Here is a 26,074-nt window from a genome sequence, read left to right as displayed (position 1 = left end):
CAGGAGAGGTCTGCCGCGCCATGTGGTCACCTCCCCGGCAGGCGGGGATCGAACTCATGCGGAAGCGGCTTTAGCTTCTTAGTGCTGTGCTTTAACCCGCTGCGCCACCAGGGAGGACTGAATCACTATTCTTTTTTTCCCCTTAATTGCTCACATTGCTTTGTTTCTAATATGAGCCTTATTCATTTATTCTATAAACATATAAAGCACTTCTGTATGTTGGAACTATGCAAAATGCTGTCATCAAACACTGCAGTCATCTGTTACCACAAAGACCTCCTGGTTGTCAAACATGTATCCAGAGATACCATCGTTTTAATGAATACTTTCACCATGTTTAATTGTTGTCAATAAGACACTAGTGTCAATGACCCACTATATTATTTATCGAACTCCCATTAGTTTTAGCTACTCTGTGAGGCCCACATCATGGTCCCAGTGCACTTTGTTAGGAACAGAGCCATGTTTACTGAGCTGCATTGCGTCGCTAAGCTTTTCCAAAAGCAAACAGTATAGTCTGCTTTGGGAAAATTGAAAATTGTAAGTGGAATAAAAAGACATGGTCCCTGCCTGGGAGTGGAATACAGTCTGGTTGGTGAGATGAAAGAAGAATCATTAGAGGAGACTGTAATTCAGCATTAGGTGGTGTGGTATGAAATGTAAACACTACAGGGGCTCAGAGAATGGTGAGCAGAAAGGGATTTGCTGGGAAAAAAGCAGCAAATGAGGGAAGACTTAGAGGGAAAGAAAAGAATCTAACAAATGACTGGATTCCTCGGTAAAGAAAAACTGACACTAGATTCTACCCTCTATCCTGATAGACTAAGTGAACTCAGAGGAAGAAGAGGTCAAAGCAAGGAGAGTAGACAAAAGTAGGGCAGTAGATAACAAAAAGGCAACACTAAATGGAAAATGAATGACTCAGCCCACCCTGTGTAGGTGATGTCGCGAAATGGATTTGTACAAATGGCCCCAACTCTGTGTAAAATGCATACACTAGGGCAATCAAAACACCCCAGACTTTTAGTCACAGGCCAGGCTGCAGACTTGCCCTAATGACATATTACTCCTGTTTTCACCCTTAGTCCCTACCCACTTGTTCGGCACAGCACATCTCTTCTAATAGGCTCGGGTGATTTCTACCATCAGATGAGACCAACGACATTTGTTCATGTAATTGACAAGGAACTCCTATCAAAATCTGTGCATGTGTTTGAGTCCATTTGTATATTATAATCAGTGAGACGAGGCTCAGTTGCACTGTGCCTGAAAGATGAGCAGGATTTAGGGAGTAGGAAAAGGAAAGGGTTTTCCAGGCACAGGGCACAATGGAGTGAATGGAAAGTGAAAGGCAGATTTCAGAGCCCATGCATAGGCCAGTTTGACTGGAGAAGTAACAGGTTCCTGTGCAACCTGTACTTCACCTTCTGCACAGAGAATATGTCGGCAGAATTACATGCAGGGCTCCTGCCATCTAAGTCAAGCCATGCTGAAGCAGTTTCTCATGTCACAAATAAACCAGTACGATGCCAGAAAACCAAGTTACTCAAAATCATAACTATTAACATTGCTCATATTAACATTTCAGTAAGATTTCACAGATTGGATAGGGGCTATTTTATTTGGTCTCCAGGCTCATCTGTTGACATGGATTGCTCGACTTTCATTCTTACCATTAGACAAAGGTGAAAACTTGGAGACCGGGATTATGCAAATTGGTCAGTCTGCAGTCAGTCTCACCGATGGATCTTCTCCTAGCTTCTATCCACAGATTCCTCCATGAGCATGTCTGGTGATGGAATTTAGAAAAAAAAAAAAAAGAGGGAAATGAGCTTGGAAACCCCAATCTTAGTCAAGACAGGCTAGGGAAGTCTCCAGCCCCTTCTGAATAAAGTATCCCAGTTTTTCCCACACTTTCAATGTAACCTTGTGCCCAGATTGTCAAATTTGTAGGTCAAGGGTGGAAAAGAAAAAGGTCAAAGGAGTTGTGTGTGTGTGTGGAAGCGGGGAGGTGTTGTAATAACGCATTCTTGATTGAGCCCAAACCAGTACTCCTAAATGGCTCTTCAATTTCCATTTAAAATGTTTAAAAATTTTACTCACGCAGTGTTTGTTACCTGCTTTACCTCTGGCAAATGACTGTCTGCCACTTGTGACTTTGTGAACTTCTCTTCCAGCATTAGCTTCATTAGTCAGAATGTAGGGATGTTGGGAGAATTTTAAATGGGCCCTTTGCGTTTGCTTCTGAATGGGTGTTACATGCAAATAATTATCCTACCGAAATTTTAATTCTTCTTGAGTTAGCCCACTTTGGTGAGCAGTAAGCATTGTCAGACTTAATTCCTCATATCCTGCTTCTCTTGAGTATTCAGGCCAAGTAGAATAGGTATCTACTTAGTTTGCTTTTTTATTAGAACCTCTTGGTCATTCACACACCTTGAGAGAGACTCATTTTCTCTAGAGTGTAACAACTGCAATTAGTTTTTTGCTAGTCCATGGAAAATAAATGAACTTTCCCTCCTCGGGCTAATTGTTCACATAAGGTTCTTGTGAAGTTGTTTGTTTCCTTGGGATGACAGAGGCTGGGAGTGGAACAAAATGTGTCTGAGTAGTGTCCCAGATATAGTTGCTTGATGTTTGAAGAATATTTTAAAGAGGGGATGTAAAATATTCAGCTCGAATTTGGTCAACTTCGTATGTACTCTGTCCCCGCAAATCTCAGCCTGCAGGCATCTTTTGAACAAGAACTCGAGCACAAAAATAAAATAAGAGATGTGCATTTTAGCTTGAACTGGAATCATCTCCATACCCAAACCTCCCTTATGTGCACACATTCCTATCTCTGTAAAGTTAGAAAAAATAACTGACACCATTATTGGTGTCTGATGTCACCGTTAAATGCGAGATACCAGGACCAACCCCATCCTACAGCCTCCCTGTGCCAATTGCACAGCATGGGCTTCATTTATTTGATTCTCTAGAAGAAAACTTTAGCCATTTTATAAAAGCTTAAAGGCTTTTACACCAATAGTTCAATAGTGCGGTAAGCTAACAAAATTGTTTTCAACCGCTGCTTTCTCTCTATGGTGAATCTAACATAGGACACTCTGTTACTGAGAACAGTTACATAATGCTATATGGGCTTAAATATTATATTCTGTCTGTCCAGCACATAAAACCTCAAATGTTGAAGCAGAACCTGTGGGGAAATCTTTGATTCTAGGCTTAGAAAAGTCACATTTGGAAAGAATTATTGTTGTAACTGAGCAATTAGGACACCACTCAGTTTCACCATAATACTTCATCCTTCTCAAAGTGCTTTCATTTCATTGGGCTCTGTGTGATTAACAATGTTTTGCCCTAGGTAGTCAGTAGGACATGTGTTGGGAAATCAAATGTTGAGCAATTTATAGCTAATATATAAGAAAAGTCAGCCTCAAACCCACATCCTTTGAAGTGACCCTGGAGTCACTATTCTCTCTGCTTTCCCTAATGTGGTCCACTGTGAAGGAAATTAAAGCAAAATCTTAAGGGTTTCTATTTCCTTAAAATCCCTAAGAATGTAGTGTTGAACGAGATCATAAGATCATAACACAAAACTGTTGACAGAGTAAATTAGATTTGAGGGGATACTGAACTATTCAGTGAAGCGATCCATGATCAAATTCATTTGCAGTTAATTTGATCCATTGTCTTTACTCTGTTTGCTCTTGGTTGTCAGCTCCGATTCCCCCATACTGTAATCATCACTAATTGAAGGAGGACTGCATTTCTCTTGAAGGTCTTTAAAGACATCACCATTGCTTCTCTTCTAGCTAATTTTTTGAGAAATGTATATGCAGCTCTTGACCTCTTGGCAAGCTTTATTTGACTCAGTTCAGATGTGCTTCAATATAAATGTGTAGCAATTTAGCCTATAATTCAGCAAGGTTTATTGGACATTTGTGTTCACATCTACTGGGCTGAGATATAAAAGTGAAACATGAAATCCAGTTCTTGCCCTCAAGGAACTTATTGTCGGAACAGAGTATGATTATAGAATTCACATTTAAAAAATGAAACAGTTTCTCTGGTTGGAAAACAGAGACCAAAATGAACTAGAGTTTTCAGGAAAGGCTTCCTGGAGGAGAAACAGCTTCTCAAAATCTGGAAACATTAATGAGATTGGATTTAATGAGTGTAGTGATCCAGCAAAGCTAACACATATATGGGGGGGGGGAGGAAATAAACACACATGATCTCAGTGGCTTAAAATAGTTTCTTGTTCACATCACAGTCCAATATGGGTTTCCTGGCAGAATTGGAAAGAATCTCTGCTCCAAGTGGTATCTTAGGAAACCAGGCTTCTTCCATCTAGTGGCTCCGCAGTCCCTAAGGCCATGGAGTCTTCTTCCAGATGCTCTGTTCCAGTCAACCTACGGGGAGTGGGGTGAACCATAGAGCAGTAGAGCTTTTGTTAGTGACCTGGCTTAACTGTAGCATATATCACTTCTGCCCACACCCAACTGCAGAGGAGGCTGGGAAGTGTAATGTAGCTCTATTCTCAGAAAGAAAAATAAATAAGATGACCTGAATATAAAGCAGTGTCTCTGCTTGACCAAAGAAGGAGGGCTTTCTGAAGCAATGATGAGGAAGAGAAGGGTGGCAGGGCAAAGTCAAAGTTGAAATCAGCTTAGACACCCACTTTTCTAGTGTGATTTGACTAAATTTGATGAATTTGTCGTATTCTAGTTATGATCCTGGTGGGAACAAAAGAGGCTACATTCTTAGCAAATATCACACTATCAGCCATGCAAGTATTTCATTTTCCAGCTAGGAGAATCACAACGATATTTGACTTTCTTTGGTTTCACATTTGGACCAGACATACATTTTTTAAAATAAAATTTCTTTGTTAGAGCAGTTTTAGGTTAACAGATAAATTAAGTAAGATCTTCATACACTGAGACTATTCTGATACTCTAGTGGTGGAATATGTCATTATACATTTGTCCAAACCCACAGAACATACAACACAAAGAGTAACCTCTGGGACAAACTGTGTTTGGCAATGATGTCAGTGTAGGTTCATCACTTGTAAAAAATGGACCACTCTGGAGCAGAATGTTGATCCTGAAGACGGTAATGTGGGGGGTGGAGGAGCAGGGGATATATGGGAAGTCTCTGTACTGAGACATAACTTTCAAAGGCAGTACTATACTGGTTAATAGATTATTCTCAGTTCATGGATCTTCTCTGTTCACAGCATCCTCTTCACTGATGATATATTCCCCCTGATCATCATCTTGGAAGCATCATAAACAGGCAACTTGGAGAATAAATCCAGTTCAATGATATAACTCATTTGGTTCATGTTATGTCTTTACTTTTTAAAATGATTGAATGCCTTTTGATGGGACATGTTCTTTGTAGTTAACCTTCATTTCCCCTAGAGCCTATATAGTATAATACCTCACCTAACTTACAGATATGTTACCTGCCTGACCCCTATATGTGTTTGACCCTTGTTTCTTGGGTCTTCTTTCCATGTGGCAAATCATACAATAAGTCAAGTGATCAAAATCCCCATGACAGGAAGACTCTCCTTTCACAAAACTCACTGGCTTTGTGGGGGTAGAGCCATAGGCTATCATTGAAGAATAGTTCAGAAGTGGTCCAAGACATCTGCAGGAATATAAAATTTCTTAACACTTGGGGCGAAGAGCCATGGATCATTTTCACAATCTTACAAAAGCAATGGGCCATGGCAATACTCATACACAAAATTTTTTACAGATAATTTCATGGAATTTCTGAACTCTCTGAAATCAGGCTGGATACCACTTCTGTGGGAAAGTGATTGATAGACCCATTTAGACTGCATGGGATAACAATTATGAGAATGGACATTGAAATCAGACAAACATGTGCTAAATCTAGCATTTTCTAGCTGTGTAACCTAACCTAACCTAAAGCTCTGAACCTTTATTTTCTCTTCTTTTTTTACAAAAAAAAATAGCATTAAAAATACCCACTCCTCATGGCTGTTATGAGGATTAAATGAGACAAGGGATATAAGGAAGGCAACACAGGGCCAGGAATATAATATTCTCTGCAAATGAAAATGGTTATTATTGAATGACACTTGTCACCCTTCATGGGTCTTCATTGGTGCTTACCTGGATTTCACACTAGGGTCATCAGAAACTTAACGTGGTCCTTCAGAGCTGATTACATGTTACTTACTCTGAAAAGTCACTTAGGAACTTCATTTCCCCAACCCATCCCCCAAAGAGGTTGTTCACATGGCACTCTGGACTTGCCCCAAACTTCTCTCACACATTGTAGTTGCCTGATTATTTACCCAACTTCCCCACATTCTCTGAACTCCTCAAGGGCAACCCCATGTCTATTTTATACTCTCCTGTGCCCACAGGTGCCCAGCACAGTGCCTGCGCATAAAAGGTACAAGATGTTTAATAAATTAATAAGTGAAGGGAAAAACAGCTTCTTCCTTGAAATGTTTTAGAAAGATAGTGATTGGTAGAGTTAGAAGGCCTGTTGATTCACTTTATCTTGCCCTGAAAGCTAAAGCTTTGAGATCAGAAGTTGCTGAGAAGACAAATGCTAAATACTGGTCTTACCTGCCTTTTCCTCAATCAGAATTCTTGTTAGCTAGCTGACAAATCTATTGTTCTTTATGATATCTCTGAGTACCTTCTGAATTTTGAAAGAAAGAACTTTTCGGCCCTCCCTGGTGAAAGAAAGAACTTTTCGGCCCTCCCTGGTGGCGCAGTGGGTTAAAGCACAGCACAAAGAAGCCACTGCAGCAAGAGTTCGATTCCCGCCTGCCCCGGAGGTGACCACATGGCGTGGCAGACCTCTCCTGACCCGCCCGCTGCTCCCCTCAGCAGTGTACTTCGTAGATCTGCCTGTTCTGCTCCCCTCTCTGTCTCTAGTGAAGCCTCTCACCACTCCTGAGCCTCTGGCCTGTACCCCAGTTCTGTGTGCACATATAAATAAATCTTAAAAAAAAAAAAGAAAGAAAGAAAGAAAGAAAGAACTTTTCAGTCAGTAGAATATTAGCTTACATTTTTAATTTATATCTAAATTCTCTGGAAATTGCCCTTAATGGCTTGGAATTTACTCTAACTTTGAAATAAACAGAATACCTGACTGAATAGCACACTAGGCATGTACAATACAGTGATCTTACATCTTCTCAGAGAAATGCTGTTCTCTTTGTTGACCCCACAGTGAGACCATCTTAACTAGTCACTAGGTCCCCGCCTCCTTTCCAGCCCACCTATACAGATATTTGTAAGCCTTCCCAGTTCTAGAACCTCCATTTAGTTGCTACCTAACAAGAGAAGTTAACAGGAGTATTGTTTACAAGTAACTTGGCCTTTCTAATCCTACTGGGTAATTAAGTGGACAGCAGTCAAATTGGCTGGAGAATGGATTTTTCTGCCTCGTGGAGAATTTCCATATAGACTACACATGATACCAATTTTCAGAGAATTGAAATGCATATAAACAAAGCAAAATATTTTAATATCTCTTTGATTTAAAGGGCATTTTATGACCAACTGGCTAATGTCAGTTGCACAATTCAGCACTCTCAGTGTTAGAGATTGAGCTGATGCCATATTGCACTCAGGACATTCCCTGAAAGTTTATTTTAACCATTTATCTCTGCCTCATAAAATTAAAGAGCAGATTGTGGTGGGGGAAAAAACAGTATTTCAGTTTTCTGGTTGCTAGGGCTGGAGATGAAGAGAATTTTATGACTACCTTGCAAAGCTTATATTCTGAAAGAGGTTCATTTTTAATATAGAAATAATAAAAATGTAGGTGACATCAACAGCTGTAATTTTTATAAATTAAATACAGAGATACCTTCTGCCAACATTTATAATTAGCATTCTGTACAGCCAAAAGCTCTAATCTTCCACTGTTATCTAATTTGGGATTTTTAGCTACTATTTCTAGACTGTTAACCTCCACATCTGGGCTTCCTGTGAGCCCACATCAGGATGTTCCTGCTGCTTCAGTATTGATCAGCAGTGTCCTCTTCCCCAACAGGTGATAAATTTATTAGTAACTATTCAGGCTGTCCCAACTTTAGGCAATTGTATTCTTAAGAATGATAGTATTTATTCATTGGAGGATAATAAGACAAGGGAAGAGTCAAATCATTTTGCTTGTAATTTGCAGCTGTTTCATAAGGAGCTATGCTTCACAGAGAAAAGAGCCTGCAGTTCAGATATTACATAATGTCCCCTTATTTGCATAAGACATTGTGAATAATTTTTTTTACAAGATGCACTTTATTTATGAGCAGGCCCTTCCATAGAAAGAGCTTGTTAGGGCTTAATGCTGATGAATAGAGACAGCACCATTCACACTTCCAGGTTATGATCTGTCAATGCTTTCATTATATGCACTAATTTACTAGGATTTATTTATTTTCTCACAAATGTAAAAATGTGCTCCAAGCTAAACATGCTGCCGAGGCATCTGAGCCCAGTGTTTTCCTGGGTGGAGATGGCGACACAAGCTGTTGTGTGTTCTTCCCACTTCCACCCCCAAACTACCCACACCACTGCTGAACCTTGTGCTGCAAGCAGGGACCTATATATTTTTTGTTTGTTTTAAAAATGAATGCTGGTTAAAATCTGGAGCCCTAGAAATGCAGTTTAATTCTTTAATTTCTTTCTCACCCAAAAATCATGCTTTCAATTGTGTTTTTGATGCCAGTGAAAATGCTGTCAATGGACTTGACCACTGGAATAAATTATGTCTACAACATGGGGTATCAAGTTGTGGAGATCTGGGTCCAATAATATCAAAATATGAAAGTCAGCTGAATCTGTAGGTCTTGCCAGCCCCAGATGGCTTTGTGATCTGAAGTCATTCACATCCCCAGCTCTGAAGAATAAAGCTTAAAATATTCTGGGCGTGTGCCACCTCCTCCCACTGAGTCTACCAGGCAGTAATAGCTCCTCCTGCATCGTCAACATCCCTGGGCAATAACAATAATCCTTATTGGGGGGAGAGCCCCCTCCCCACTCAGGGAAAGGCAAAAAATAACTCTTTTCCAGCCTGAGGTTTCCAATTTGGTTTTTTAACCTCAATGGAAATTAAATGCCCCTGAAACCTCGCCAGTCAAGACGTAGTAACACTCATTGCTTGGGAAGCTTGTCTGCATGTGTGTGTTGGTTAGAGAAGGAAGATGAGAGGAAACAAATGTGTATATATAAACTACGGCGTGTTGCACTAATAAAGCACCTACTGCATAGTCTCTCAAAGCCCTGTCTACTATTTCTTTTTCAACTCCAAACATAAATGCAACCCAATCAGCTTTAATTAAAGAGTCTCAGGGAAAGAAGGGTATATTTGGAATTTGGACCATGATAAAAGGAAAATTCTACACAAATATATGAAAGGAAAATATTCTCTGAACTGTCAGCCAAATCAACCCTGAAGGCTAATGGTAAGTATTTAATCAGCCTCATCTGTAGAGCTCAGCTGACATGAACAGAGAGGAATTCACATTGTGTAGAAGTTCACAGAAAGTAAAAGTGGGAAGACCATGTAAAATCCAGTATTACCCACCTCAGTCAGTCTAAGCTTTGTCCTCGGATGGGGATGCACATTGGTAGCCCTGAAACAGGACGGTCCTCCCTGGTGTCAGCGTAAAGATGTAAATATCTCCCCAAATATGCTAGTTTCTGTAGGAAAGTATTTACTTCTCTATACCTTTTGTGAATCAGCTCCAACGTTCGGGGGAATTAGATTGTCTACATTTGCCACCCCCAAAGTTGACCGACACATTTTATTTTTAATATCTTTACTAAAGTTTCAGGATATTCCTCTTAGGTGCCATGTTACCTAGGTTCTTTATCCTTTGGCTGTGACAGAATCTAGCGCAGTGATAATTAGTGATTAGGAAATAATTTGTGGTCTCCTACACCTGAAGCCTATGTACTCTTAGCTTTTTACTCTGGAGACCCATGCCTTGATCCTTCAGCCCATTCTCTTATGACAGGCAGGTTTTACATTTCAAATTCAACAATAGTTAGAAGAGAGGTAATGGGCGGTGATCCCAAACCAGAGATCTGCCATAAACCAGACCAAATTCTAGGCAGTCAAGCAATTGTTTTTGCCAAAATGGGAACAAAAATAAAAAGCAGATATGCCCCTTGGTTCACCCTCAGCATGGATGTCCTGGAGGCGAAAGAAATGTTCATGTTCCATCATCAGTTCACCTGATCCAAACTTAAAAATCTTTTTTAAAGCTTCCTTAGAGCACTTTAAGCCCCTAAAATAGGGGGGCAGTGACACTGAATCCCCCTTTATTTAGACATGCTGACTTCCTTGGAGAAGTCACCAAAACATAGGTGACTTCAGAGGCATTCTGGAAAAGTTAAAATGAATATGTAACTTTTATAGATGTTAAAGATTAATACTTCATGAGGAACATCAGGATTAATCAAAGTACAGCATAAAGCTGAGTGTTAATATTAACCTCCTGCCAACAAATTAGCTCATCTAAAAGCACTTTATTAAGTTAGGTTTATAAACTCCCCTTAGATGAGTTCACTCTTTACCAGGAAAATTACTCTGTGTGTGTGTGCTTGTGTTCACACGTGTATATGTTAAAAGGATTTGTTTATTATCACAAATGCTCCTAACTTTAACATATATTCAGTGTTTCACAAGAACTGAGTAAGCGAGAGATGGGAAAAGACTAAACCATAGACTGGTTTTAAAGTAATGTGTGGTTATTTTCAAGAACTCTAGTAAAAGCAGTTGAGTCATATGTTTTTCATGTGCATCTGACACTCTTGCAACATATTACTTCATATGAGATTTCTAACAACCTAGGCATAGGGTAATCAACTCTATGTTTGTCCAGGACTGTCCCAGTTTTAAAACTGAAACCTGGCTCAGTCCCAAGCAAACCAAGACAGCGTGTCACCTTCATCTTTTCCCCATTTCACCAAAGAGAAGGCTGATACATAAAGAGATGAGTGGCCACAAAATCATACAACAATTATAAGGGGTGTATGTAATACTAGAATCTAAGTCTTCTAACTGCTATTATCTATTTTCCAAGAAACCAGACTGTAATTATCACACTGTTTAAAAACGACTGCGAACCTTTTTATTGGCTCTTATTTTTACTAAAAGCTTAACTATTCCCTTGTGACACCATAATTTTGTACTCCAAACCCCTCTTAATGGACAATACAGGCGGGGGGGGGGCGGACTCAGTCCAGTTTATCGGAGATTACAAACCCTGTTAAATGAGTGTGAATTGCTGAAAATAGTTTTAGTGCTCTACCAGCCACGTCTTCCCTGTGCCATCATGGGATGTGCGGTGGCCTGTCTGTCTTGCCTTACATGGAATGGAGCTTACACTGCCTGCCCATCTTTTCCCCTTTATCTTTAGGGGGCATTTTTTTTTTTTCTGTTTGTGAAGGTAAGCAAGTGGGGAGGGTCAAAATGTAAAGCTGGGCAGCACAAAATTATTAGACCTGGTTTTATTGTTTGTTTTTGTTTTGTTTTTTAATGGTGGCTATGCGTGTGATTCTTTTTAATTATATAATTCATTTACACAGAGAAATCATTTGGATTGACCTTTTTACAGTATTTTTTGTTTGTTTTCATTTTCACTAGCCAAATATATTTCACAAAATAGTCAACAATTACTTGGATCAATCAACATTGTAAATCTGCTGTGACAGGAATTTTAAGACCTGGTTTTATCTCCACGTGTAACTTTTTGTCTTTTTTTCTCAATACTCAAAGATATGAATGTGTGTCTGAAACAGCCTCTCCTGTTAGCGTCCAGTCTGTGCTGAGCACAGGTGAATCCATATGCCTTTAAAATGCCCTTCCTTTTCTGCAACTTCATTCAGAATGCTGATCTTAGTGCAAAGGTGGCCAGCTAGACTACTAATGCTCATTTGCTATTTCCCACCAGGCATCACAGTTGATAGGCATGGATTCATCTACTTTGTGGATGGGACTATGATTCGGAGAATTGATGAGAATGCTGTGATCACGACTGTAATAGGCTCCAATGGCCTTACTTCCACGCAGCCACTGAGCTGTGACTCAGGCATGGACGTCACTCAGGTAAGCGCCGCTGGGCTTCGAGCATTATCACCATTGGGCGTCATGGAAATGGATAACAATTTTCTCATACAAAAATGAGGTAGAAAGGAGGTCTGGGATATCTGTTATAGCACCAAATAGCAAAAGTTTCCCTTATGTAACTTACTCTTTTCCTCAAACAGCCTCAGTTGGGAGAAAGTGGTAAGCATTGGGGGAAAATGGTAAGCAATAGAGATGAATACCAGGTGGAATGCTGTCAGGTGAATTGAAAGTATCTCGAATTTGAATCATTGAGATGGTAAGGTCAGGTCATTGATTGAATGTCTGCCAAGATATAGAACTTTATTATGTTTGAATAATACAAAAATAAGTAAGGCACTGATGACTAGGAGTCCTTGAACTTTTTTAAATGAATGAACGTGGTACGCTTTGCATGTAGAGGTATCTAGCTATTTCTGGGACATTGAAAAGTTTCCTTAAATAAAAGCAACATTATGATACCATTTCACATCTCTTTAGGAAGTCTTTTTGCCAGTGAAAATAAACAAGAAAATTCAATGTAGCTCTCATCAGAGTCCCAAATCCTCATTTTTTGCCCCAGTTCTTTCAAACTTTCACATCCATGAATCTGTGACTCTTAGGAAATAGATTATGGGTAGTCTTTTCAGAAGTGTTAGAGTGGAAGCTAAGGGTTTGAGGATTGGCTAGTGTATCAGAGAGGATGGTTATGGCTGTGAGTAATAAGACTAGGACTGCAATGGTTTGGGCTGTGGGTATTTAGAAAGAAGTGGTTTAGCCAGTAAGCTTTTATTATCTTACACAATGAGATGACCAGACATAGGTAAAGCTGCCATCAGATTTCTTTGTGTCACACTGGTCAGAACTGATCACATACCCATCCCTTCACCAGCACTCACAAAGGGAAAACAGGTTCTTCCAGATGGATTCAGGTACTCTGGGACTTGTTTATCTTCCCTGCGCATGTTGCTACTGAAATCTTAAACTAAAATCAGGGTTCTGTTAGTTAGTTAGCAAGGAATGAAGGACTGCTGTTGCAAGGCAAAGAACAACAGGCTCTGTCGTTGGGATATCCTGTCACTCCAGTCTTCATTCCTCCTGAAACCTGGGGTAACAGGACAGTGAAGTGATCACCCAGAGTCTTTGCTTCAGTCATTAACCCTAATAGCCACTCTCATTTCCTTCCTCCATGTGCATACGTCTCTGTAAAACATGGGAACTTCCCTACTGGGAAGGGGGGGGGGTCTTCTCTCTGAGCCCCTGCCTTTCCCCCCAAAACTAGGACAGTCAAACATAGTCAACTACAAAACTAAAATGGTCAACTACAAGGCCTGGAAAACCAAGTGAACGAACCTTTCTTAAGAGTGTGTGGGGTCAGGCTATCTGGTCCTCGAGCAGCCTAGGTTTCCATGATGCAAAATCCTAAAGAAGGCAAAGAAAAGGAGCATTATTTATGGCAGTAAGGAAGGGTGTGAACGTGTTTATATGGAGGAGGAGGCCGAAAGAGAGCCAATGCACGTATATGATTCACTTGTGGATATTTTTAACTTAAAATAGGACACTTAGTATTGCAATCAGTCAACTCTAAATGACTTATCTGATTCTGTATGGAAAAGTTATGCTGAAAAGAGAATTTTTGTCAAAATAAGAGCAAACATATGATCCTCATCACCACGAGAAAAGCTCTCTTTCACATGACATTTTGTAAGCCACGAATGCCACCCTAAAAGCTACCCCATTCTTTCAAATTGGGATGTTGCTGGAGTGCAGCCCACTGAAAAAGAATCCTGGTAGCCAGGAAACAGAATCACACTTTCCCTACAGCATTTCATTCCAAGCCTTGGTTTCCCTGAAGTTCCCCCTTCCACTTTCTAAAAATCAGCTTTTGTAACAGTAATAGGATTTCCTTTGAGGGTGGGTAGACAAAAGAGGATATTACAAACTGGCATGAATGACTGGGATTGAAAACTGGTTTTATATTTTTATGTCCAAATTATTCAGCTCTGCTTCTGCTGCTGTCCATCATGTCCTGTTCTGTGCTTAAAGCACCCTAAGGAGAAACTGGAATCGTGCCATTAGGCTGTCTCAGAGCAATGCGTCCAAAGTTTTCTGTACCTCAATGCCCATATTATGACCCTCTACTTGAAGAGGGACCTACTTCTTGGGATCCCACATTCTCAGTCCAGAATGGCTGCCATTAGCCCAAAACACACTTCACCTGTGCCATAGGACCCTCCCCTGCTAGTTCTAATCCTCTCTGTTGTCCCATTTCCTTACTAAAATTGAATATCACCACATTTAATATGTAATGTGTTCTCTGTCACCAAACTGTGTATTTATAATAGTCTCCCACGATAGACTGCGTGTTCTTTGAACATGTGTGAGCTCAAAGCACCCTTAACATACATACCAATACAAAAGGACACTAGAGTACAAAGAACGTGGAGCATGGTGAGAGATGAAGCCAAAGAGGAGAGTGAGGCCCAAGTGGTGAAGGACTTCATAAGCAGGATGGAGTTTCATTTTGTCTAGTGGACAATGGAAAGTCAATAATAGCATTAACAGGGGCATATGTTTTTTAAATAGCATTAGTCATAGAAATGCATTTTTTAATGATCATTCTAGCTGGAGTACAGAGAATCAAGTGGAGGGGAGCTGTGTTAGAGACAGGGAGTCCATTTAAGAAGTGGTTGATGTAACCATGGTATGACAGGAACTGCTGTGTTGATATAGATTGAATCAAAGTATAATTGAATCAATCTATAAATGCGTATTAGCACCTTTTTTAGGAGGCTTCTGTACAAATTAAATAGTTCTCCAATGCTTTTTTGAATGTTCAACAGATATTTCTTTGGGTAAAAGTCTGTGATGACAGTTACCACGAAAATGTTCAAGTTCATGCAGGTTACATCTGCAAGCAATGAAAATGGCCAAATCTAAACAACCACCAGGATGAAAAAAACTAGAGATCTTTGTGAAATATTGACATTAAAAAAATCAAAGAACTTGTTAAATGACTTAATTTTGGAATTAACAGAATGTGGGGGGGGTATCATTCACTGAGATAAGGAATATAAGAAGAAGCAGGTTTGGGTGAGGGTTGATGATGAATCCAGTTTGGGGCATGATGAGTTTAAGGTGCTCATCTGCATCCCAGTGAATACATCTGGCAGGCAGTTAGATGTAGGTAGGAAGCTCAAAACCTGAATGGAGATTAGATTGTGGGTTATCAGGTTTCACAGGGTTACAGCAAAGCTGGGAGTAGATGACATGAACCAAGGCAAGGGTGTATCAAGAAAGCGAGGAGGCTTAAGAGTAAACCCCAAGGGGTGTCAGTATTCAAGAGAAAGCTAAGAAATGATTGCCTACTAAGGAGAAGGAGAGGAAGAGACCTGACAAGTAGAAGGAAACCCAGAAATGTATGTGGTCAAGAAAAGCCAAGGGAAACAAGCTGTCAACAGGAAGGGAATGGTTAACAGCAAATACTGCTTAGAGGTCACGTAAAGCAAGGTATTTTTTTTTTTTAAGAAGTCATTTGGTTTGAAGCATTCGTGACTCTGATAAGAGTGCCTTGAGTAGAGTGCTAATTAATTGGAATCAGATTGCTGTGGTGGAGTGGGAGGTGAGGAAATGGAGAAAGTGAAAATAGATCACTCTTTTGAGATGTTCATCTGGGAAAGGAGGCTTTGGCATTGAAGCAGATCAGCTCCCAGGTGTGGCAAACCAGCGGCCACACGTGGCACAGGTGAACCCAGAATAAAATCAGATGGGTGAGTACAGTGAGGGTTTCCCCAGAAGAAGCCAATGTGTGGCACAGTTTTCCACGTGTCAGCCTCTATGGCGGGTTGCTCCGGTCTGTTTGGACAACCGTAGCAGATTAGGGACCTGTGTTTCCCAGGGCTGCCCTTAAAAACATGGGCTGTCTTCAGCTAGAGGAAAGAAAGCTGAGTAGGGAGCTTCATACTCCCTTCCAAGAGCAAAACTCAGTTGTTTATAGCAGTACTTACAGTGATCCAGCTGAGCTTACACGGTGCTCAGTTTCACATTTCAGTAAATCAAAATATATTGATGGCTGAGGGTGGAGACAAATGTCTAAATGAGAGCACACAGATTCTGCTGACAGGAACAGACAAGAGAGAAAATAGAGGTCTGTGCTGCAGCATAATCAGGCCTTATGAAGAGCTTACTGATGCTAAGACTATGTGGCAGTACCATACATTATCAAAAGATCATCTAGAGTCCCCACCTTTTGAAAGTTCTAAAGCATGTTAGATAGCAATCATTTAGTAATGCTTGAAAAACAGGCCGCCTTTAAGTCAGAAAAGTGGATCAATTATTTTTTCAGACCCCCTTCCCATTCCACTAAGGTTTTCCTACAAAAATAGAACCCAATTCCTAAAGTTCCTTTTTACTTTCCTTGCATTTCAAAACAAATGTTCCCCAACAAAGAAACTACTATCCATGATAGTATAGTACAAACATGTAAGGTGGGAAATGATATGGAACAGTTCTCCTCTTACCGGCTTGCTTCTAGAATTTTCTGAGGCAAACCTGAGCCCCAGGAAGAATCAGTCCTCAATAGCATGTCCTAATCTTCAGCAGCTCACGACAGCTTCCCTATAGTAATTCTAATAACTGCTACCTCTTGTTGATAACTTCCATGCAGCAGGAACTATGCTAAGCATCTTATTCACACTGTTCCCGTTTTATCCATACAATCCAACCCTTGAGAAGCAAGTATAATTATCCCCACCTACAGAGGAGAAAACTTGTAGTCCCAAGGATTATATATTATGCTATGACCATGAGTTATAACTGATACAGGCAAGATTTTCACAAGCTTTCTGACCCCAGTGCACACTTTCCCAAGTTTTACATTTTCGACAACAATCGAAATTGCCCAAACATCACTGTATTTAGTGGCTGACAACTCACTTTTGGTGGAGGAGTATGCTGTTTATTCACACCATTTGTGTTTGGTGGCACTTAGGACATAGTTTAATAAAATCTAATCATCTCAAGAAATGAAATTTGCTTTGACAATAAAATCAGCCATTTGTTCAAAATCAATATCTTTTTTTTTTTTTTTTTTGATTTACTGAAATGGGAAACTGAACTCTGGGTATAAACTCTGAAGCATAACTGCCCTTTGTAAGCACGGCTATAAACAACCAGACCTCTCACTTCAGGAGATGAGTTGATTATGAAGATAGTGGGCTCTTTATTTTTGTTGCTGCTTTTGAATCGTACTGCTCTGGTAACTCACTGCCATGCCCTGCCTGACTAGAATAGAATTGGAGGTTGGACCAAGTCTCTTGGTGAAGTAACAAATTTGAAGGTTGATTTACTCCTTGGAGGCAGCCTAATACTCTTGGGGAAAAAAAAAAAAAGATCAACCCAAAAGCAGAGACACAAGCAGCATGAAGCTTTTAGTACGCACAAATAGTCCTGTTCACACAGTATCTATTGGTGCACATTTTGAGGTGTTTATCTAGAGTATCTTATATGTAATCAGTCCCCCATACAAGACTGCTGGATCAACTATATCTCCCCCACCTAACAGGTGAAGGGAGACATCTTCCTGGTCATGCAGGAAGGATGGTAACTGATTCACTGGTAGAGCAAACTTTAGTCCTATGCATTTAGTCTGTTGAGCTAGCCGACTGGGAATCCTACTTATTGGTGCTCGACTTCCCTTCCAGAATAGTCCCACCTTGTAATAACATGCTAACTTCTCCTCAAATGCCTCTGTGGTGAGAAGCTCACTACCTCCCTCCAGAAGTTCATTCCATCTTTGAATGTTTGGCTGGTGCAAAACTCTTCTGGGAAATTTTAACTTTAGCTTTTTAATCTTCCTCTTTCACCATCCAGTCTTACTGTAACTTCTCAGGCCCTCTGCTATAAATTTAATCTGTTTTCTGTGAAATAAATACTGAGTACTTTCATTTATGTTATCTTATTCAATCCTCATGGAAATCCTTAAGTATTATGTTCCAATATATTTAATAAATAAGGAAAACAAGGCCCAGAGTTGTTGAGTAACTTTGCCAAGGTCACACAACCAATAAGTAGCAAAGTGGAAATTTGCACTTAGTTGAAATGAAGCCACAGTTCACATTCTTTTCACCAAACTACTATATCAAACTGTCTCTTCCACATGACAGCCTCTCAATATATGTGTGTAACCCTCTTGAGGCCTCCTAAATCACATCCCCAGTTCATTTAAGTCTACCTCACTTGGCATGGTCTTGAGCTTCTTCACCATTCTCCATCTTCTCCGAATATGTTCCCATGTATCCCATGTTCTGGATAACTCAGAGGTAGAAGGGAGACTTACACAACCCTCTTTTTATAGTCCCTATTTCTGTTCATTTTACCTGGTGGCTTATAAAAGAACTCTTCTCAAAGTTTACTTCCCTCTTCAAGCTCACTCCTCTCAGTAGCTCAGAAACAACTTCTAAGGCTCTTTTGCAAAATGCTAAGAAAATAAAGAGCACATATTAAGAAACCACAACTAAAGTTGAATTTTTGGATACTTTAGATATACGTGATTACAGAAGACTAAAAATTCACATGTCATTGTCTTATATTTGCAACAGTCGATTATTTGCATCAGAGTGCATGATCTTACATTCGTCTACATTCAATTCCATCTGATTAGACTTGGTCCATATCTTGATGTTCTTCTGTTATTAGCCAGCATCTTCACTATTCCTCCCAGCCTTGTGTCACCTATGGATTTGCTAAACTCCTTTTATGTCTTCATCCATGACAAAACCAATGGCTTGATCTACCAAGACACAATTGTGCCACCACTAGACTAGTTATCTGTTAGATTGTGAGCCTGCTTAAACTGTACCTATGGGTATTTAATCATAGTAGATCAGAAAATCAGTGCAATGGCCTATGACCAGCTTTAAAAAAAAAAGGGGGGGGGTGGGGGAACAGAATTTTAAAAATTCAAATGTGTTATTTGAGGTCAGAATAAGAAAGTAATATTGTTTCACTTAACACTTATTTCAATTGTATATTCTGGATAAAGGGTTAAAATACATTTATTATAATTAGAACAAGCTTGAAGCCACTACTCTCACCTGTATTTCCCCCAGCTCATCCACAAAGATATCATGAGAAACCTTACCAGATTGGTAGTCATCAATACCATTTCATCTATGAACCAAAGAAACAACTGTCTAAATAACACATTTTCAAGGACATTTTTTTGTATTTAACATCAGATTCCCTCCATGCAGTTTGTGGGAGGCACATCTTCTAATTCTTCTTGAAGTCAGAACTGTGCTTCACTATGTTTGAGACTTCTAACCTTTCAGTCCTTCATCTGCTGTCCACATTTTCTCAGTAATCACAAACATTAGTTCCAAAAACATATTTGCAAGTTCTCTCTAACAGGTCATTCTCCCTAGACAGGAAAGGTGAAGTCAATGTAATGAACAATTGTGCTTTACCCACCTTGGACCTTAGTAATTTTGAATGAACTTGCATTCTTTTCGGTCATTCTCCTTAATAGAGAAAACAAAACTCTCCCCTCTCTCTTCCATAAGTATTGTATCTCCTGCCCCAAGCAGCGAACCTCTGCCTTCCCTGGTTGTCACCCCATCTCTACAGAACCGAAAAAATCATTTGCTATGATCCCTAGAGCTTTATCAACCTTCACATAAACTAACCACAACTGGATAGAAGGGGACCTAGAAAGCCTTTTCTTCAAAATTTACATGTTAATTCAACTTTATACAAATGGGTTCATCATCTTCTATTGTTTTGAAAAAATATATGTGATAACATCCACGCATAGAAACTTATAGCAATCAGGGTTGAGAAAAAAAGAAAAGAAATAGTAGTTTGAGAACACAAAAGGCACCTCTTTTCCTCATCTTAAATTTTTGCCTCCTGTTTCTCATTGTGTCTTCTACTCTTCCCTGCCAACCCTTTCATGTCTATAGAATGTCCTCCATCACCCTGAGTGATACTGATGATATTGAAAGTCAAGTTCTTCAGGGGTTACTTGCCTTTCTTTGTGCACTTCCATCACTCTTCCATGTGCACAGTAAAGGAGAACAGAATTAGATCTCCGAATGAAGGCCATTATAAGTAAAATTCCCTGCGGGGACAGACTTCTGAATTTTGTGAAACTCTGTAGGGAATCAAGAAAATCTGAATTATAATAAGTTGCTTGAATAAAGGGATCTCCTGGGGAAAAAAAGAAAGTTTATTTTAAAAGTTCTTGCCACCAGAGATGAAAATCTCACCACCTCCACCCCCATCACACCCTCCCAATGCTTCAATTACTATGGAACCGATCTCACTGTCACAGCAAGAAAAGGTCTGTGGTCACACTCCAGATAACTCAAACAGGGGAATATGTAGTTTTGTTTTTTTTTTAAAAAAAGGAGTGTATTGCAGGTAAGCAGCAAGATGGGGAAAGTGAAAGCAGATTGTCTGAACTATCTATAAGCATCTCTTTCCGGGCCAGCAATACCAGAGGGCACTTAGCACAAGTAGGTGGGAGAAAGAGAGAGATGACTAAAGATAAGAGAAGATTAAAGAGTAGACAAAGCCTCCAACAGTAGCTTAGTGATGCTTAGGGAGTAGCGGGATGAAGTTTAAAAAAAAAAAAAATTTTAGTAGCCTTGTGCCACCATTTACCTTCTCCTATTTCATGATGATTAGTTTATCCAACTCAATCAACCATTTCTATAATGACCACCAATTAACAGATTGGATGGCATTAAAGCCCATAAAAACACAAAGGAAATCTGAAATATACAGAAAGTGGAATATTAAATAACCTTACAAAAAAAGAAATTTATCACATCCTACAACTTGGATTAACCTTGAAGACAGTGAAATAAGCCATTACAAAATCTCAAATACGGTATGATTCCATTCATAGGAAGTGTCTAAATTAAACAGTGACAGAAACAGAAAGTAAATAGGTGTTTACAAGGGGGTGAGAAAAGAGAGAATTAGTGTTTAATGGGTATAGAGTTACAGTGTATGAAGATGAAAAGGTGTGGAGATTTGCTGCACAATATGAATATACTTCTGAAATATACACTTCAAAATGCATAAGATTGTAAATTCCATATTATTTTCCAATAATAATAATAATAAATATATATGAGCCAAACCTTCCATGGCATTTCCCATGTTCTTTCACTGTTCTCATGCATGGACACCATCAATAGTGTACAGTCAGCAACTGGCTAGTGCAGCAGTCCAAACATAAGCAGACTGCATTGGTGATGTTTGCTCTGCTCGTTTGAGTCACATGCTTTCTGTCAATCCACATTAGTCACAACCAGTCACGCTTACTGATCTAAAGACATGTACTATAAATGTAGAAATGGGAATCTGAGGGAAGAGCTGGTCTACACAAAGTAAAGAGAGAGCTCATGTACAGCCACCCTGGCAGGAAGATGCTAACCTAGTCACACTCTTCTCAAAGACCTTAATATATTAATAATCTTAAATGTGAAAGTGCTTAAATTAGAAACAGATGTCCATTGAATAAAAATGAACCAACTTGATAATAGATGTGCTTATGAGTTCAGAACACGTATCATTTCTTCAGGAGTGCTGGAACACGTCCTCCCAAAGTTCTCTGGACTGTTGCCTAATCACCCATCTCCTTTTGGCCAAGATAGCATGTCTAGTCAAAGAACATAGACAATCCTGAGTGTGAGTCGAAGTGCTGCTATTTACTAGCAGCACAATGTTAGGCAAGTTATTTAAGGCCTCTGGCTGTCGGTTTTCTTCACAGTTAATGTGGATTGAAAACACCTATTGTTTCCTAAAGCCCTTGTGATAAATAAGAAAGATGAACGAACTTTGTTTTGTTGAAAGGCATTTGCAACTATAAATTGTTAGTGTTGATCAGAACTAAAGGGAGAGGTCAGGTGCATTACATGTAACCTTGGCTTTTATGTGTTCATTTGCCACACCAGTTAGGTTAGTGGCTTATGGAAATTGGGTGTCACAAACCTCGATCTTTGCAGCACTCAAATTATGCTGTCACAGAGCATGAGATGGCAGTTAATGTTGTTCAGACTCTGATTTGACAGCAGCACCAAAGCACCCATAAAAAGTTTTCTTTAGGAGTCCCTAGTGACTCTCCACACTACTTACCTGTAAATGAGTGATCCTTTAGAGTTTGTGACTGAAAATTACATAATCATACTAAATCAATTCTGTGGTTACTCGCTGTATCCGTATTTTAGAAAAGAGATCTGTTTTTGAGTCATTTACTCCATTCTCCTCTGAATTATGGTGATATTTGTCTACTTCTTAGCCTAAAAAATACTTTCCTTGTAATTTCAGATTCAGCAGTACACTTGGAAACAGATACCAGAATTTTAGAGCAGGTTAATTATTCCTCCTTATGAAGGGTAATTCAATAAATGACCCAATTGTTGATTAAGTGCCCTCACTTTTTTAATGTGAAAGCGCTTTACAAATATAAGGGATGATGTAAGATGTTAATTGGCATCTTCAGGAAATATTTTCTGTTGATTCATCATACACTTGCTAAAATAGGAACACACAAGAACAAAATAAGTCTGCAAGGTGGTTATTCTGATTTTGTAATATCTGTGATTATCACTCTAATTTAAATGCACTCTTGGAAAAAGTTATTTATTGCTTGTTCAGTTCAAACCTACTCTCCTCACACTATAAAATACAGGAACGCACCTTCTGGAACGACAAGGAAGAGCCAAACCTTTCTCAGATCATTTTAGAGAGGATATAGAGACAAGAGCAAGCCTCTAGGATAGACTCTCCTTCAGAGTTAGGCCAATACAAGAAGCCAGTAAAGCATAGTGGGTGGGAATTGCAACTAGGGTTTGAATCTTGGCTCAACTACCTGCAGAAATGTGCCTCTGGAAACATTCCTTATCTGTAAATGGGGATCATGAAGTTATCTTCCTCTCTAGGGAAGCAAAGTAGCAAAGTGCCTATCTCATGCATGCTCAGGAAATTAGTGGTAGCAATAGTAGTAGTAGAAGCAGCAGCAGTAATAACATTTGGCCTCACATTCACAGAACAGAGAATTGAACTTATAATTTCACTGAACTAAGATAAAAAGGACCAAGAACAAGTTTGGAACTGCTAAAGAAATTATGCAGTCTTCCCTCTGTCTTTTGTATATAGGTGTGTCTTTTGCATACAGACATGCATGTACCTGTAGACAAGCTTGATGGGCTGTAACAAGCATGTGCTCCACGGGCCAGTCTAAACCTGCTGTGACCCTCACAGAATGTTCCTTGGCCTAATTCTGATGTGAAACTCTCTAGATCACTTAAAGGATATTCACTATAGTCATTGCAAGTTGCCCCACAGCCTTCATTTTCTTTCTACTTTCAAGAAGTATCATGCTGACTATGGAGCTAAGGCTGAAATGTAGTGTGAGTTTCCTATGTCTGTGAAATTGAGATATATAGATTTTAGATCATCTTCCATTTCTTTGGAATCAAGAGGTAAAAGAACAGTTGAATCAGTGGGTAGCCTGCAGCCCTCCTATGTGGGTCCGTTTCACAAAAAAAAATTAAATATTAGAGTCGATAAGTAAGAAGACAAGTTTATCTAGGTCAACATAAAGAATATGACTCTCCAAAGACATAATCCAGAGACTCCCAGCTAAGTGAGAAATCAAAAAGAAGGAAGTCCTGAAGCCAGAATGCTCATAGGAAGAAAGCAGTGTCCTTTTTAAAGGCAGTTTAGTCTCTGAGTTGCTTTGTATAGGCATTGACCCATCTTTCTCATTAAGACAATCAGATCCAAGCACGTCAATCAGTTAAAATTTTTCTGATCTAGAAAGACCCAAAGTTAACCAAATGATAAAGTAGAAAAGCATTGCAAAAAGATTGTCCACAGAGTTCCTTAAAATACCTCCGCCCTCCCTGGGGGCGCAGCAGGTTAAAGCACAGCACTGAGAAGCTAAAGCCACTTCCACAAGAGTTGGATCCCGGCTTGCCCCGGAGGTGACCACATGGCGCAGCAGACCGCTCCTCACCCACCCGCTGCTCCCCTCAGCAGTGTATTTCGTTGATCTGCCTGTTCTGCTCCCCACTCTCTCTGGTGAGTCCTCTCACCGCCCCTGCATCTCCAGCCTGTACCCCAGTTCTGTATGTACAAATAAACAAATCTTTTTTAAAAAATACCATCTCTCTCCTCCAGATTCACTTAAACCTGCTCTTTTAAAACAATATTTTTCAGGCCTGCATCTCTTCATGTACTGTATGCACATGACATACGCCTATGTCATGTTATAATTTAGTGTTACTTCAATTTTTAAACATTTATTAAGTCCCAATCAGGGGATAATAATCTGTTGTTGGAAATATTTGCATTGCTCCCTCCAAGCGCCAGCTCGGGTTGTTTATGTAAGTAGAGAACAGCAGGCCAACATCTTCAACTCTAGCATATCCAAATTCTGCTGAAATGTCTGCACACAAGCAAATAGCCAGAGTTGTCAGGGGCCTTAAAATAAAAGTCAAGTACCGTGCTCAATGCTATATCGAAAACATAATTTATCACACAAATAAAACTCCCTCAGCAGTGTCCTCTTTCCACACAAAGGACAATGGCATGTTAGCTCTTATTAAAACTATTAAGCACCAGAGGAAAAGCATCTTCAAAGTTCAGGGAGAGTCACAAGATGCAAAGCTTGCAAACTACTTTTGAACCACTCAGTCTTCCACACGCTTTGCTCGGCAGGCGCCATGACCTGAAATAAATGTGCACCGCTTGAAAATATAAGGATATATGGTTGGTAAAATCAGTGCTTAGTGTCAGAGTCTTATACAGGCACTATGTCCCAAAGGAAGCCAGTTGAATAACTCTATTTCCTACTATACCATTAAACATAGCCCCGCTCTCAATTAACTATGGAAGGGGGAAAATGCATAGATCAGGCCAACACATCTTTATGAAAGGGAAACACAAACTCAAAGAGAATGTTCTATTGGTTGACTGACATCAGCAGTGTTGTCTTTTCATGTGAAAAAAAGAAAGTTAATATATTTGTAAAGGTGAAATGAAGGGACATAGAAAATGTTTACCAAAAGGCCATACCTGTGAAGAGTTGGTTATCTTGCGATACATAAGGACAGTTCTTCCTTTGTTCCATCTCAGACTACCCTTCTACCTGTAAATAAAGGAGAAGAGGGAGAACCCCAATATCAGACAAGGAGACTAAGAAAAGTGACTTTAAAAGATATTTAAAAGTAAAAACCAATCTGTGAAAGCTTACCATAGATCTGAAGAATCCAAGAGCGGGGGTGGGGGGCGGGGGGTGAGGAGAGGTAGTAAAAGAAGGAGGGATGAAATGGGGTGGAGGCGTGGAAAGAGCATAAGAGACTGTGGCAGAGGACTATGGGTGCTTTGCTGGTGGGACAGCTATGATGACCACACCTAAGGACAGAAATCCTACATTGTCAAAATAGTAACAAAGGTATAAAATAATAGTACTTCATTAATAAAAAAATTCTTTAATAAAAAATATTTAATAGCAAATACCCAATATATTATTTGTAAGTAAATGCTAAGCACATAGGAAATGTCATGGGCCAAACTTATTAACCAGTCAGTGTAGAATTCTGTCTCTAATTCTCCAGTGTGGGAGGGTGGCATGGTCCACCATACAGTCGTGCTCCAAAAAACTCTAGATAAATTTCTAGAGAATAATGACATCAACATGGAAGTTTCAGAGAGTAAGAGAAATTGACTACAGTGACAAGCTTCATAAAACCCAGCAGAGTGGATTTGTTTTATGCATATTTTTTTGGATATGTCAGCTTCACAGACTGGTAGGTAAACAGAGGGTTCTCATGACTGAGACATTTTCTGAGGTCAAGGTAGTCTCAGATGGTTCTTGTTCACCTTCTTGGGTTTTCTATTACCACTGGGCTAAAATAGCTATTGTTCGTCTATC

The 26,074-nt window shown here is 39.6% G+C and overlaps 1 protein-coding gene across 1 annotated transcript in view; it reads left to right on the top strand.

Annotated features, from left to right (window-relative positions):
* The window catches only part of TENM1 (teneurin transmembrane protein 1), a 590,326-nt gene that overhangs the window by 508,271 nt on the left and 55,981 nt on the right, over window positions 1–26,074 (top strand). Inside the window, exon 24 of the mRNA XM_004685779.2 lies at window positions 11,972–12,126. Within this exon, the coding sequence (XP_004685836.1) occupies window positions 11,972–12,126 (155 nt within the window). The remainder of the gene's footprint in view (window positions 1–11,971; window positions 12,127–26,074) is intronic.

The sequence above is a fragment of the Condylura cristata genome, unplaced genomic scaffold (genome assembly GCF_000260355.1).
Source record: "Condylura cristata isolate star-nosed mole 26May11 unplaced genomic scaffold, ConCri1.0 scaffold00019, whole genome shotgun sequence".
NCBI classification, from domain to species: domain Eukaryota; kingdom Metazoa; phylum Chordata; class Mammalia; order Eulipotyphla; family Talpidae; genus Condylura; species Condylura cristata.
The sequence above is the reverse complement of the archived record's forward strand: the minus strand, read 5'-3'. Positions and strand labels throughout refer to the sequence as shown.